This window comes from Mus caroli, chromosome 5, assembly GCF_900094665.2.
Source record: "Mus caroli chromosome 5, CAROLI_EIJ_v1.1, whole genome shotgun sequence".
Classification (NCBI taxonomy): Eukaryota; Metazoa; Chordata; class Mammalia; order Rodentia; family Muridae; genus Mus; species Mus caroli.
The window spans coordinates 17,005,051-17,017,344 of NC_034574.1; the positions used below are offsets into that span (position 1 = coordinate 17,005,051).

The window sequence follows — 12,294 nt, forward strand, 5'->3', positions numbered from 1 at the left end:
TGAAGGGAAATTTTTCACTTTTGAAATGATGATTTTTAAGTAGAAAGGCGTGTATGTGGGATTTAGAGGCACTAATTCACAATTTACTGTCATAAAACTGTAGCAGTGCAGACTAATGCGTATCATGCCCAACACGACTCTTTGTTCCTCATCTGCACGGACTCAACTTTCCACTTTACAGACAAGAATACTGAAATACACAGAAATCACTCTCCAAGGGCCCCAGCAGCTGAGCTGAGCCCTGGGATGCGGTATACTCAGGCAGCCTGAGCCCTGGGATGCGGTATACTCAGGCAGCCTGAGCCCTGGGATGCGGTATACTCAGGCAGCCTGAGCCCTGGGATGCGGTATACTCAGGCTGCCTGAGCCCTGGGATGCGGTATACTCAGGCAGCCTGACTTCAATAAAGACAACTTTGAATCAAGTTGAAGGAATAGTGATCTGTAACCCAGGAGAGTTTTGTGCTTAAAACATATGCACATATGTTTACCAGTGAAAGATTTACATTTTAAATCTTATTTTTAAGCAGACACTGCCCACAAGCATAGCCTCCCATTCTGCAGATCCACGTTTCCACTGGTAGTGGTCACTTATTGACCATTATCTCTAAAGACAGGGATGAGAGGATTTTCAATGTCAATGGCCAGGAAATGGATCCATCCTGATTTCTATCCTTCCCTGTCTTGATTTCTTGCAGATTCTTTGTCTCACACCTGCATCAAAACAAAACCTGAACCTATTTTTGCACTTGCATGAATTAACTTTTCTTGGATTTCTGCCAAAATGACTCCTGCAATGTATCAGCCCTATGGTATATCATTCACACCTGTTTACTTGCTATAGGCTGTAAATAAAGTGAGACATTCCTAATTGTCTCAGAAATGGTGACTGCAATCCCTTCTATGAAGAAATGGCACTAGGCACTTCACATCCTAAAGACAGCTGCCAGTAATTAGGGCTAGACAGGGTTGGAGCCTGTCCCATGTCTTTTATGCTTGTACAGGAGACGAACCAGAGCAGAGCAGAGCAGGGCAGAGTACAGTGGTCTGTCTATCCTGTGGCATGGAAGAAGAGGAAAGAGGTGCCACACATCCTGAACAAATCAATGTGGATTGGACTGCGGGCATGTGAAGAGAATTTGCTATTCTGCCTGGCATCTGGGTCCCTTGTTGATATTTACCAATTTGTTTGCCTAGTTGGGTGCTCCAGTTAGGAAAGCTAAGCATTTCAAGAACAAGTTGTATATAGTGTTCACTAGAGTCTACCAGCAGTTGCCAAACTAAGGCAGAACAGTTTCTGAGATGTTTGCAGAACATAGATAGCTGCTCAGTCCCCTGGGAATAGCTCGGTAGACAATTCCTTCCTATCATCCTTACTCCCTCCAACCAGATTCCGGGGATTTCCAGAATGACGAATACAATTAATACAAATTCATAGAATCTTCTACACAGTTGACATACCTTAATCTACATAAAAACAGGAATGAAGCGGACTCCCTTATTGTCTCTACTTTATGGACAAGGAGACTAAGTAAAAAGACGATCAACTTATGTTCCTAAAGTCACAGAGCTAGAAAATGGAAGCATCAGACGGGATAATGCATGGAGAGTTGTGCCCCTAACCTCTCGGCTCTTTGGTCCCGATCCCTGCTCATCACCCTGGGCTTGCTCTCTCATATATTCTACAAAGGGCAGAGTGAGGACAGATTTAGAACCTGCTCCAGTCAAGGATGCTCAAGACATAAGCTTGCAAAGCACTGGGATTTAAATCAAGTGCAATAGCCTTGGTGAGTGAGGGGATCTGGGATGTCACTCCAGGGTAGATGCTGACCTCCCATGTCAGTCTCTAGCACTGTACAGAATATGAGTACTGGGGACTCTAAACTGGCTTAATCTAGATTCAAAGTAACTGAAACCAATAATAAAATGAGGTTCCTCAACTGTCACAACGGGACAGGCACATGGCTATGGCCAGTCAAAAGCAAGGGATGCGAGGAATAGTAAAATCACTTTATATCTGTACCTGTGGAGTTTGGGATGCTTGTGAACAAGTCTCATGTTAACCCAGTCACTACCCCAATGGCACAATCCAAGTCCCGGCCATACCTTGCTGAAATACAGAGAAGATCCAGAAGACACGACTCCACAGCCTTGCTCAGGCTTTACAACTTCTCCCCCAATAACTTCCTGCCAGTCTGATTCCCAACTGCTCGGGTTCTCAAAATCTGACATAATCGTAGAAGGAAGTGCAGCTTCTGGGTGGCATTCAGTGCCCTGGTATCCCTGGTCACACCTGTGAGGGATGCATAATAAGCAAGCCATCTGCAACACAAAGGCTTCCCTTCTTAGGATGTCCCCACCCCATGTTCCCCTAGGTCTCATCCTTACACTAGATTTTTCTACAGCCTTAATGTGTATATGATATGGCACTATCTCCGGTTCTTTTACATTCCTCAGAATGGGTAGAGGCTTTAGTTAGAAGTACAATGTTAAAATTGTGGAGTTCAAGATTAAGAAGTAATGCAGAAAGACACATGGGCTTATGTTTGTACAACAGATGGGGATTTCTCATTGGTTTAAAAATATCTTATATGTAGGTTCATTTATTCAACTAACATGTCACACTGGTGATATTTTATAGTTCTTTCTGATTAAATGACATATATTTGGGGTCTTTAAGGACTCAAGTGTAATCCCTTTCTTCCCGTGGGCACAACTTTGAGTGGTGTGGGAGAGAGTGCTACAATATTTGTCTAATTGAAGATGATCAGGGTGAGATGGGAAATTCTTGCAGCACTTTCACAATAAACCCAGCAGGGCTTGTCTTGAGTTAGATGTAAAGGCTCATAATATGTGGCTTTACATTAGCATAACAGCGGGTTTTACACAAGAAATGAGAACAGGAGGGAGACTGGCTTGCTTTTGGGGATTTTGTTATGTATGAGTCTTTCCGCTGGGAAAATATCTGCAGGGATGAACCACAGACACAAACCCTGAGACACAGGAGTGGGTCATACTCTCAGAAGCACACACCTGCACACGCCATGGTCACATGAGCCATGCCCACTGCACATGTTGGGGCACTGCTGCCCAATGTAAATATTGTCTAAAGCCCACTCATCCTGGGCTGTGTAATAGCTCTGACTCCAACGGAAGCGGGTGGCACCGGACCTAGGACCAAAGCAGGCAATATCAGTTAGCTATGGTGTTTCTCACTAAGAATACCAGAATTCTGCACCTTTCTGATAACAACCCCTTCCTCGTCTGTCTGTCCCCCGAACGTCTGTTAGGGTTCCCAGCATTTGTCTTTGGCTTCATTTTGGCTCAATTATTTCATAATTCAGCAATTCTATCATGAAAAAAAGTTGAGAAAGGACCTGCCCATATTATGTTTTAATCTTAATTTAGTTGCAGCATTTTAAAGGAAAGTAGAAGGGCAGACTTTCTATTGTTACTCAAAAATTTGATTCTAGAAATAAAGAACATTCAAAAGTAAAAGCTACCCATGAAACGAAGCATGCCTTTCACAGATGAGAATACAAAGTATTTCACCTAGAGTAACCGAATTTCTCAAAACAATCACGCCAGCCATTATTGGAGGACTTTAATTTGGTTTATAACATAAGACAGCCTCTTTGGCATGCAGGGGTGTAGCGAGGATGCCCTGGAAAGTGCTGCTGAGAAGAAGAGCCGGGGGCGGGGGGGTGAGGGCATGCTTATTCTGAAACACAGACTTGCTTGAGTTTCCTGGGCCAGCTGACCTTAGAGGCAGAAAGGTGAACCAAAACACTTGGGGTCTCAGGTCATTGAAGTTGGAGTCTTAAGAAGGTACTTTTCGGGTCATATAAAAGCAGGCTTAAAGTCTGACTGCTTAAATTAAAAAAAAAAAAAATTACAGAGAAATCTTCACATGTAGGATTTTCCAGAGATCCATGGTAAATTCTTTTTGTCAAAGTGCTAGAACACCATCAAGACTATTACCAACAATACAGCAACATAGCAACAACAACAACAACTAGAACAAAAACACAACAAAACAACATAACAATGAAACAATATAACAGCACAATATAACAACACAACATAACACAATACAACAACATAGCAACACAATATAACATAATACAACATATCAACATAGCAACAACACAATGGCAATATAACAACACAAGAATATAACAATACAACAACACAACAAAATACGACATAATAGCAATATAACAATAACACTATAGCAACACAACACAATACAACCCAAGAACATAACAAGAACACAACAGCAATATGACACAACAACACAACATGACAATATAACAACACAACAATATAACAACAACACAATAATATAACAACAGCAACCATAGCAGTAGAAGCAACAACAAAGAATTTTCAGAATTCTTGTGTGTGCTTATCTTTGTTAGCCATAGCACTCCCTAGCACACTCTATAGATACACTTGGTCTGTCTTTGCATGATTCATAATGACCTGCACCAATTACACATATTGAGCACACCATACGTGTACAACAGACTGTTAAAAATCAGACCAAGCTTCTATTTGTTTATTCTGTCAATGATCTGTTGCTAATGGTTTGTGCTTTTATTTGTAGCAGGAGATTTCCAGGGTTCATGGATGGTCCCAGTAGATGGTTTATTTGCATATCAGAACCTGTCATGAAAATAAGGCAGAGACATCTCTGTAGTACTGTCTTATGCTTGTAATTTAAAGCTATCTTGCTTTTCATGGTACTATTACCAGCTGGCTTTTAGAAAGCCTACAGCAAAAGTAGGGTTCATTAGAGAGCTGTGGTGGTTGGAGTAAGAATGTCCCCAGAGGCCCACTCATATGCTTCAATGCTTGATCATCAGGGAGAGGCACTGCTTGATAAGGAACAGGAGGTTTGGCTTTGTTGGAGGAAGTCTGCACTTTAAGGTTTCAGAAACTCACACTTGGCCTAGAGCCTCTCTTCGTGTTGCTTGTAGATCAGGATGTAGACCTCTCAGCTACTTCTCCAGCACCCTGGCTGACTGTGTGCTGCCATGTTCTCCACTATGATGATTATGATGATAATGGACTAAACTTATGAAACTGTAAGCCAGCCCCAATTCAATGCTTTCTTTTATAAGAGTTGCCTTGGTCATGGTGTCTCTTCACAGCAATAGAACAGTGACTAATAGAAGTATAGTGCTCTATAGAATTGGGCAAACAAACCCCATGGACACGATGACTCATGTGACCATGAAAAGAAGAGACTGCTCTATTCTTCTAAAATTGAATATAATCTGAGTCATATCAAGTCCCAGCTGACCAGGCCCTGGTCTTCTGGCTATAAGGACAGCACTCATCTCAAAAGCTTATACAGGAAGAGAATAAATTAGGTGCTCAAAAAATAGCGTGCTAAAGATGAGTCAAACAGGTTACAAGAGGAGTCTGTTTCTGACTTCCAAAGGTAATAGACTGAAGAATGCACCAGGAGGCAGGGAAAGATTCCAGGACCCCAGCTTTGCAGTGCAGCAGCTGTGTCATCTTTACTAATGACTCCAAGCTCGCAGAGGCTTCCAGCTCCTCATTTTTCAAATAAAGGGTATGGACAAACTGATGCTTACAATCCCTTCAAGTCTGACCCCTCTAGTGGCTTATTTCCCCATAGTTAGACACCTTTAGTGTACTGGTGGGAATACTGTTTTGAAGGCTTTCTCCCTTCAGTACTGAAATAGGGTGGAGCTGTCAAGGAGCCCTGCTTATGTTTCCAGTTTATGTTCTTATAACCATGTGTGCATTTATGTTCTTATAGCCATGTGTGAATTCTAAGGAAGAGATCCTTGTTCTCATAAACTCTTGAGGACGGATTTCCTTATGACGGAGAGTTTAAGGTTACTCACTTTAATATACTCTACATATTCATGTCAACTAGGAGAAGAGCCAGGAAAAAGGGGTTGAATATTGATTGGATTCATTTTAGTGAGAAAAAAAATTAACCGTGTGAGCCGTCTCCAGTGGATTTCATGAAGGAAGGTGAGGTGTGATCACACTGATTTGCACACACAGAACTATATGATGCTGTCCTCAACACAGACATTTCATCTGCCAATTCATTCTACCATCTGTCCATCTATCCATCCATCCATCCACCTGTCAACCCATCCACCTGCCCACCTGTTCACCTATCCATCTGTCTGTCCATCCGTCCGTCCGTCTGTCCATCCATCCATCCTTCCTCTCTAAAGAGGTCATGACATAACACTGACTTGCATTTAAAACACAAAAGTCAAACTATGCATTTCTAAAAGCAACAAAACTTGAATCTTAATACAAGCCTTCCTCTCATAAACTTCAAGACCAGAGCATGCTGGCATCCGCTCATTTTTCCATGCTTATATAACCTGAAGAGTCAAGGTAAATGAAGGCTGACTAAATTGTATTTTCCACCCTTAGAGTTCCAGTAATTACATTTGCTCAATTATTCTGAGACTCATCCAGTGATTTAGGTGTTGACTTGTTTATGAAGTCAGCAACTGACAGCTGTTTGGGTCTCATTAGGCCCTGTTCTTATGTAAATGTCCCTCATAAAAATGAAATTAATTTTCATTGGGTAACAAACACTCAGTTCCTATACAGTGTAATTTCACTGAGCAGGTGTATCCAGCAGCTATTTCCACTTGACAGTTATCCGATCGAGCACATTTTCCAAAGCTAACATATCTGGGAGAATGCAAGGACCATGCTTGCTTTAATGCACTCAGTGTGTATTTGCATACATGTTGGAATCAAAACAGAACAATGATTTGGTCAGAGAAATAACACTCCTTCAAAACAATCTGCGTTGTTTCCCCATTGGAATGCTGTTTGCAATCACTTGAAATAAACATAATAAAAAAATTACGAAGGATATTGAGGAGACTAAATGGGTTCAATCTTTATGCTTCCATAGACTTTAAGCATTATAGACTCAGAAACAGCGCACTGACCAGCTTAGAACTCTTTTCATGTAGCAGTAATATTTACATTAACTATGAGTCAGTAGGAACACTGAAATAAATACTATACTGGGCTGTTTGTTTTCTAAAGTAATACTTTCACCCCTCTAAGAAGTCTGAAGGAAAATTGGAAAAGCAGAATTAGATTACAGAGTGCATGTGCCTAAAGGCACATGGTCACTAGAATAATTTTTTTATTTGAAAGTAATATATTCAAATTTTTTACTTGGTGTACAAAATAATGTTTCTGTAATGGCATTTTCATATACATATATTATTGCATTTTGCACACATTGCCCTCCCCTATTCTCCCCTTCCCTATTTCTCCTCCTTCTTGGCCCCTTCCTGCCCCAAATAGGTTCCTCTGTTTTCATGTCATATATGTACATATATGTTACAGTGCACTACCTCTTTAGTTCACTGATGCTCTTTAAGTCAAGGTTCAATTTAATTTCTAACATCCCATGAGACCGTTAGTATAGGACAGGTACTCTACTGAATGTACAGGATTGGACACTGCATTGACCTTCATATGACAATTAATACCGATGAGGATTAACCGTAATAACATCCAGTTCAGGGATGTTATGTTTTAGACTAAGAAGAGAGTGTGGCATACCATCTGAGTGCAGAACAAGGTACAAAGCGTGGTTGGTTTTCTGATAGGAAAATACTTTTTGGATATTACCTAATCTATAATAAATGAGAATGCTGGTCCAGGGATGGAGAGATGGCTCAGTGGTTAAGAACACCGGTTGCTCTTCCAGAGGTCCTGGGTTTGATTCCCAGCACCCACTGTCAGTAAATCCAGATCCAGGGGACCTAATGCCATGTTTGGCTTCTGAAGGCATCAGGCACACGTGGCACAAATAAAAGACAATGTTGGGGTAGAACGTTTCTAGGCATAAAAAGGCATCTCTCAACACTATCAATATTATCTTAGGATTGCCATTTTGGAATTGAACCAAACATGCCAATGAATAAAACCACTTGGTGTTTTTCTTAATAACGAGAGAAATAGATTTAATTATGCAGCAATGCGCACCGGAAAGCCCTCAGGAGCTTGTGTTCAGAGCGATCAGTGTTGTGATTGTTCGAGGTGTTGCTTTACAGATGCTTTCATTGAAATACATGCTTGGAATGTCATTGACATGAAATAAAGACCTTGATTACATTCTCCGCAGTAGACACAAAGAGTAGAATATTAAAGAAAGCAAGGACTTATTATACCAAGCATCAACAAGCATCTTGGAAATGGCTCACAGTGGGGCACACACACACACACACACACACACACACAAACCCCAAAAAACTTGTGGAACTCAAATTTCAAGCATTTCTTCCAACTGACATAATAATGCACTGGAAAAACAATCAAGGAGCCATTGTCACACAGCACAGACATTCAGTCAACAGGAGCTGTAGAGCAATCCTGGGCTGTCTATTTGACTCTGTGAGCTGTCTAGCTTTTATATATAAAACAATTGGAGAAAGATTTGTTTAGTCATTTTCTCTTCATAAAAGGGGCCTTGAAAGCAGAGATCACAGAAATATACAATGCTCATCTTGTGTATGCTTTCTCTTCTGCACATAGCCTAGAATCTGAGAATTCCAGGATTGTAAGGAACCTTTAACATAAACTAATTAAGGCAGTCCATCCTGACAGGATGCTGCCGTGAGGAGGCGGTGTTGGTGAGGAGCAGGCAGCTGGTTCACAACTGGAGGAGCATTATGGAGAATTCAGACCCAGTTCCTACTCCAAGGCCTTTTCTTTGGACAAGATTATACTGAAAAGGGGCTTTGAATGTTATGCACAGCACTGAATAAAAAAAAGGCATATATATTTCAGTGTTTTGACTGAAAAGACTAAAATGAAAAACATAATGTCTGCAAAAAAAACCTACATTTTTTTCTTTCCTCTTCTTAACTGTCCTTTTTCCTTGTTTACTGCAGCCTCATCCTCTGAGGCATGATTTCTATTGTTACTAAAAAAAAGTGACTAGGAAAAAAAAATATGTGTTAAGCTTTTCATAAAAAGTTGGGCTCTTTGATGAGAGAAAAATTTGCAATCCAAACAACTTGGGTTTCTGGATACCTTGTATCATTTTGATTTGAATGTCAAACGTAAAGAAGTGGGCTCACTGAGCTCTGCCACAAAAATAAAATTTTAGGGCAAGAAGAGAGGTCAGAAGCAGCAGACACTGGGAAAACCAAATTTTCGTATTTCTCATTTTCTCCATTGTCTGCAACCCTGAGTCTATAAGACACACAGGGCTTCTGGGTAGGAAGAGAACAATCTTAGAAGTTTGCAGACCTTATCTTCACACTCATGTCCTGCTAATCCAGAGCCCAGAGCAAGAATGGAAGTGACTTTGGGTTGGAAGTCAATTTTATCCATCCCATAATCAGCCACCAAACCCAGACACTATTGCATATGCCAGCAAGATTTTGCTGAAGGGACCCTGATATAGCTGTCTCGTATGAGGCTATGCTAGTGCCTGGCAAATACAGAAGTGGATGCTCACAGTCATCTATAGGATGGAACACAGGGCCCCCAATGAAGGAGCTAGAGAAAGTACCCAAAGGAGCTGAAGGGGTCTGCAACCCTATAGGAGGAACAACAATATGCACTAATCAGTACTCCCAGAGCTCTTGTCTCTAGCTGCATATGTAGCAGAAGATGGCCTAGTCGGCCATCATTGGAAAGAGAGGCCCATTGGTCTTGCAAACTTTATATGCCCCATTACAGGGGAATGCCAGGGCCAAAATGTGGGAGTGGGTGGGTAGGGGAGCAGGGTGTGGGGGGAGGGTATACGGAACTTTTGGGATAGCATTTGAAATGTATATAAAGAAAATATCTAATAAAAAACCTCTAGTACAAAAAAAAATCAAAAAACACAAAAAAGAAGAAAAAAAGAAAATATCTAATAATAATAATAAAAAAGAATGGAAGCGACAGCCACATTTAAGGCGAGGGTTCTCACCATGTTTTCTGGGGAAGAACAACAGTGACTCTTCTCCACTGTGTGAACTCGCTGGCATGGTAAATGCTGGCAGATGTAAATTCCTGGCAGCTTGGCATACTGGGAAGGCATTCCTGAAAGAGAGGAAGAAGCCAAACTCAGCTTCCATTTGTCCAATGGACATGTTTCATTTCCCATGGCAAGAGAAAAAAACCTCTGAGAAAGCTAATGCTGTAATTTTAGCTACTAGAACTCGAGACTAAATTCATGATATTTCCCTTTGTTAAGCCAAAAACATTTGGGAAGTAAGTACAACTGAGATGCCATCATCTTTCAGTTTTCACCACAAATAGAAATGGATGAGGATTAATGTTGATCTATTAGCACAAGCATTTATAAAATTTTATGCATTATATTTTTTCATTTATTACACTGTCAGAATATTGGTGTGAGTGTGTTTATGTGTGTGTGTTATATAAAGTAAATTTATTCCAAAAATTAGATTATAGTTTTTATTTGTGTTTCTAAGGTCAGGAGGTACCATCTTCCTTATGTCGTGTTCCCATGGAACGAAAAGAACAGATAGAAACATACCATAAAGAAAGAGGAGACATGTTTTCAGAGGAAGAGAGCTAAAGAAATGATATTCAAGACACACTACCAAGAGGATCCAGTCTTGGGTTCTTCTTTTTTTGAATTTCCAATTGCTCCTTGGTATCTGGTACGAGTCGGGAGTAGTCTCTGTGAGATTTCTAACTTGATGTCAAGGTTACATAATTTTGTTTCTTTTCAACTAAAGGAAATGGCACTAATTATGAGCTTTAGAGAAAACATACGTACTTCTTGTACAAGATGCCATGTAAGGCCGTGGTTGGTTGAGTACTCCAGCTTCACCTGGTTGTCCATGTGAGGGGTGTATTTCTGGCCACATCCCATCACTAGGCTGAACTGAATCATATAGGATGCTCCGATCTGCATGGACTGTGTTTCCACATAGCGCATGCTTGAGGCAAGTTTAGAATCTCCCGTAAAACTGAAAGACATTAAGATAGAAATTGAACTTCTACAAGCATTGTGTCAGGGAAGACTGAGCTCTTATTCTCAGCTCACACAGTTTCACTTCACTTACTTAAACCTAGCTGAGTTGCAAAATAGATTTCAGTAAGTCTAACAAATTCAATTTAAACCAAAGAAGATCTTTAAAAAACGTTAACACATACGGTTTGTCAGATGTATCTGAAACTGAGAACTGATATATTACTCTCATTAATCTTGGCAGCTGGAATCTATCTCAATGAAACAATTCTAAATTCAAAGACAATTTTATAAAAACATAGTAAATATTAAATGATTACTGATATATTACAAGTTGGCTGTAATCTCAGAACCTACCTAGAGAGAACTGGAAAAGCAAAAGTAAATTGGAGTAGGCACCTGGCAGTATACCATCTGTATTTCAAATATTGATGGTGATACAAGTATATTAAAATACATTATGATTACGTTTTAATACTATCCACAAATGCTACATAAAGTCAACTGACTAGAATGTTTGTAGTGGCAGAAGATTTGATAAAATATTTTTTAATGCTCATGAATTCAATATTAAAAATGTTGTAATATATTTTTAATCTTTGTGCCCCAAATCAGTCAAATTCAAGTTTTGGTTGTCACATCAGTACCCTGTGACTATAGTGGCAAGCTGTGTGAAGGAAGACAAAGGCAGTATCACATTTAGAAGAAAAAAAAAGAGAGAGAGAGAGAGAGAGAGAGAGAGAGAGAGAGAGAGAGAGAAAGAAAGAACTCAAGGGATTTGTAATGTCTCCAGGATCAAACTATGGCCAGCTTTGCACGTCAGTGACATGGGTCCCTGTAAGCCACTTGAGTATTAACTGCACTCAGACTGCCTGCCAGCAAACGTGTCTTCCACTCTGAAGCAGGCCCAGCATCAGGCAACAACCTTCTCTAGTGCATGCATGCACATAGAGAATGTATATGCGTCCTCAGAAGGCATTACATAGTAAGTAGACTATTACCCACCTATAAGTTCATTATGGACTGAGAATCAAGGGTCTAAAATATAGACTTTCTCCAACAATGAGTAATAAGTATTGTTTAACAGTTTTTAAACTAAGACTTTTCACTTGAACGATGAATATGGAAAGAAAACAGAAAAGCCTCAATGTCTAGGTTAGTGGAATGTTCAGTAATCGTCATATTCACTCCTGCTGGCCTTGCAAATATACCTAATAAATAGAAAGTACTGCAGCTTGTTCATGACTAAGAATGGAGCTGATCATTTGTTGAGTCTCAACCAAGTCCTAAGACTGGGCTATGTGCAGTGTCCACATTAGT

At 40.3% G+C, this 12,294-nt stretch overlaps 1 protein-coding gene across 4 annotated transcripts in view; it reads right to left on the reverse strand.

Moving 5' to 3' along the window:
* Reln (reelin) overlaps nt 1–12,294 on the reverse strand; it is a 438,806-nt gene that overhangs the window by 120,295 nt on the left and 306,217 nt on the right. For all 4 annotated transcript variants that reach the window (XM_021163945.2, XM_029477127.1, XM_029477129.1 and 1 more), the window contains 4 exons: nt 10,780–10,972; nt 9,961–10,073; nt 3,033–3,170; nt 2,106–2,292 (listed from right to left, as the gene is read on the reverse strand). In XM_021163945.2, the coding sequence (XP_021019604.1) occupies nt 2,106–2,292; nt 3,033–3,170; nt 9,961–10,073; nt 10,780–10,972 (631 nt within the window). The remainder of the gene's footprint in view (nt 1–2,105; nt 2,293–3,032; nt 3,171–9,960; nt 10,074–10,779; nt 10,973–12,294) is intronic.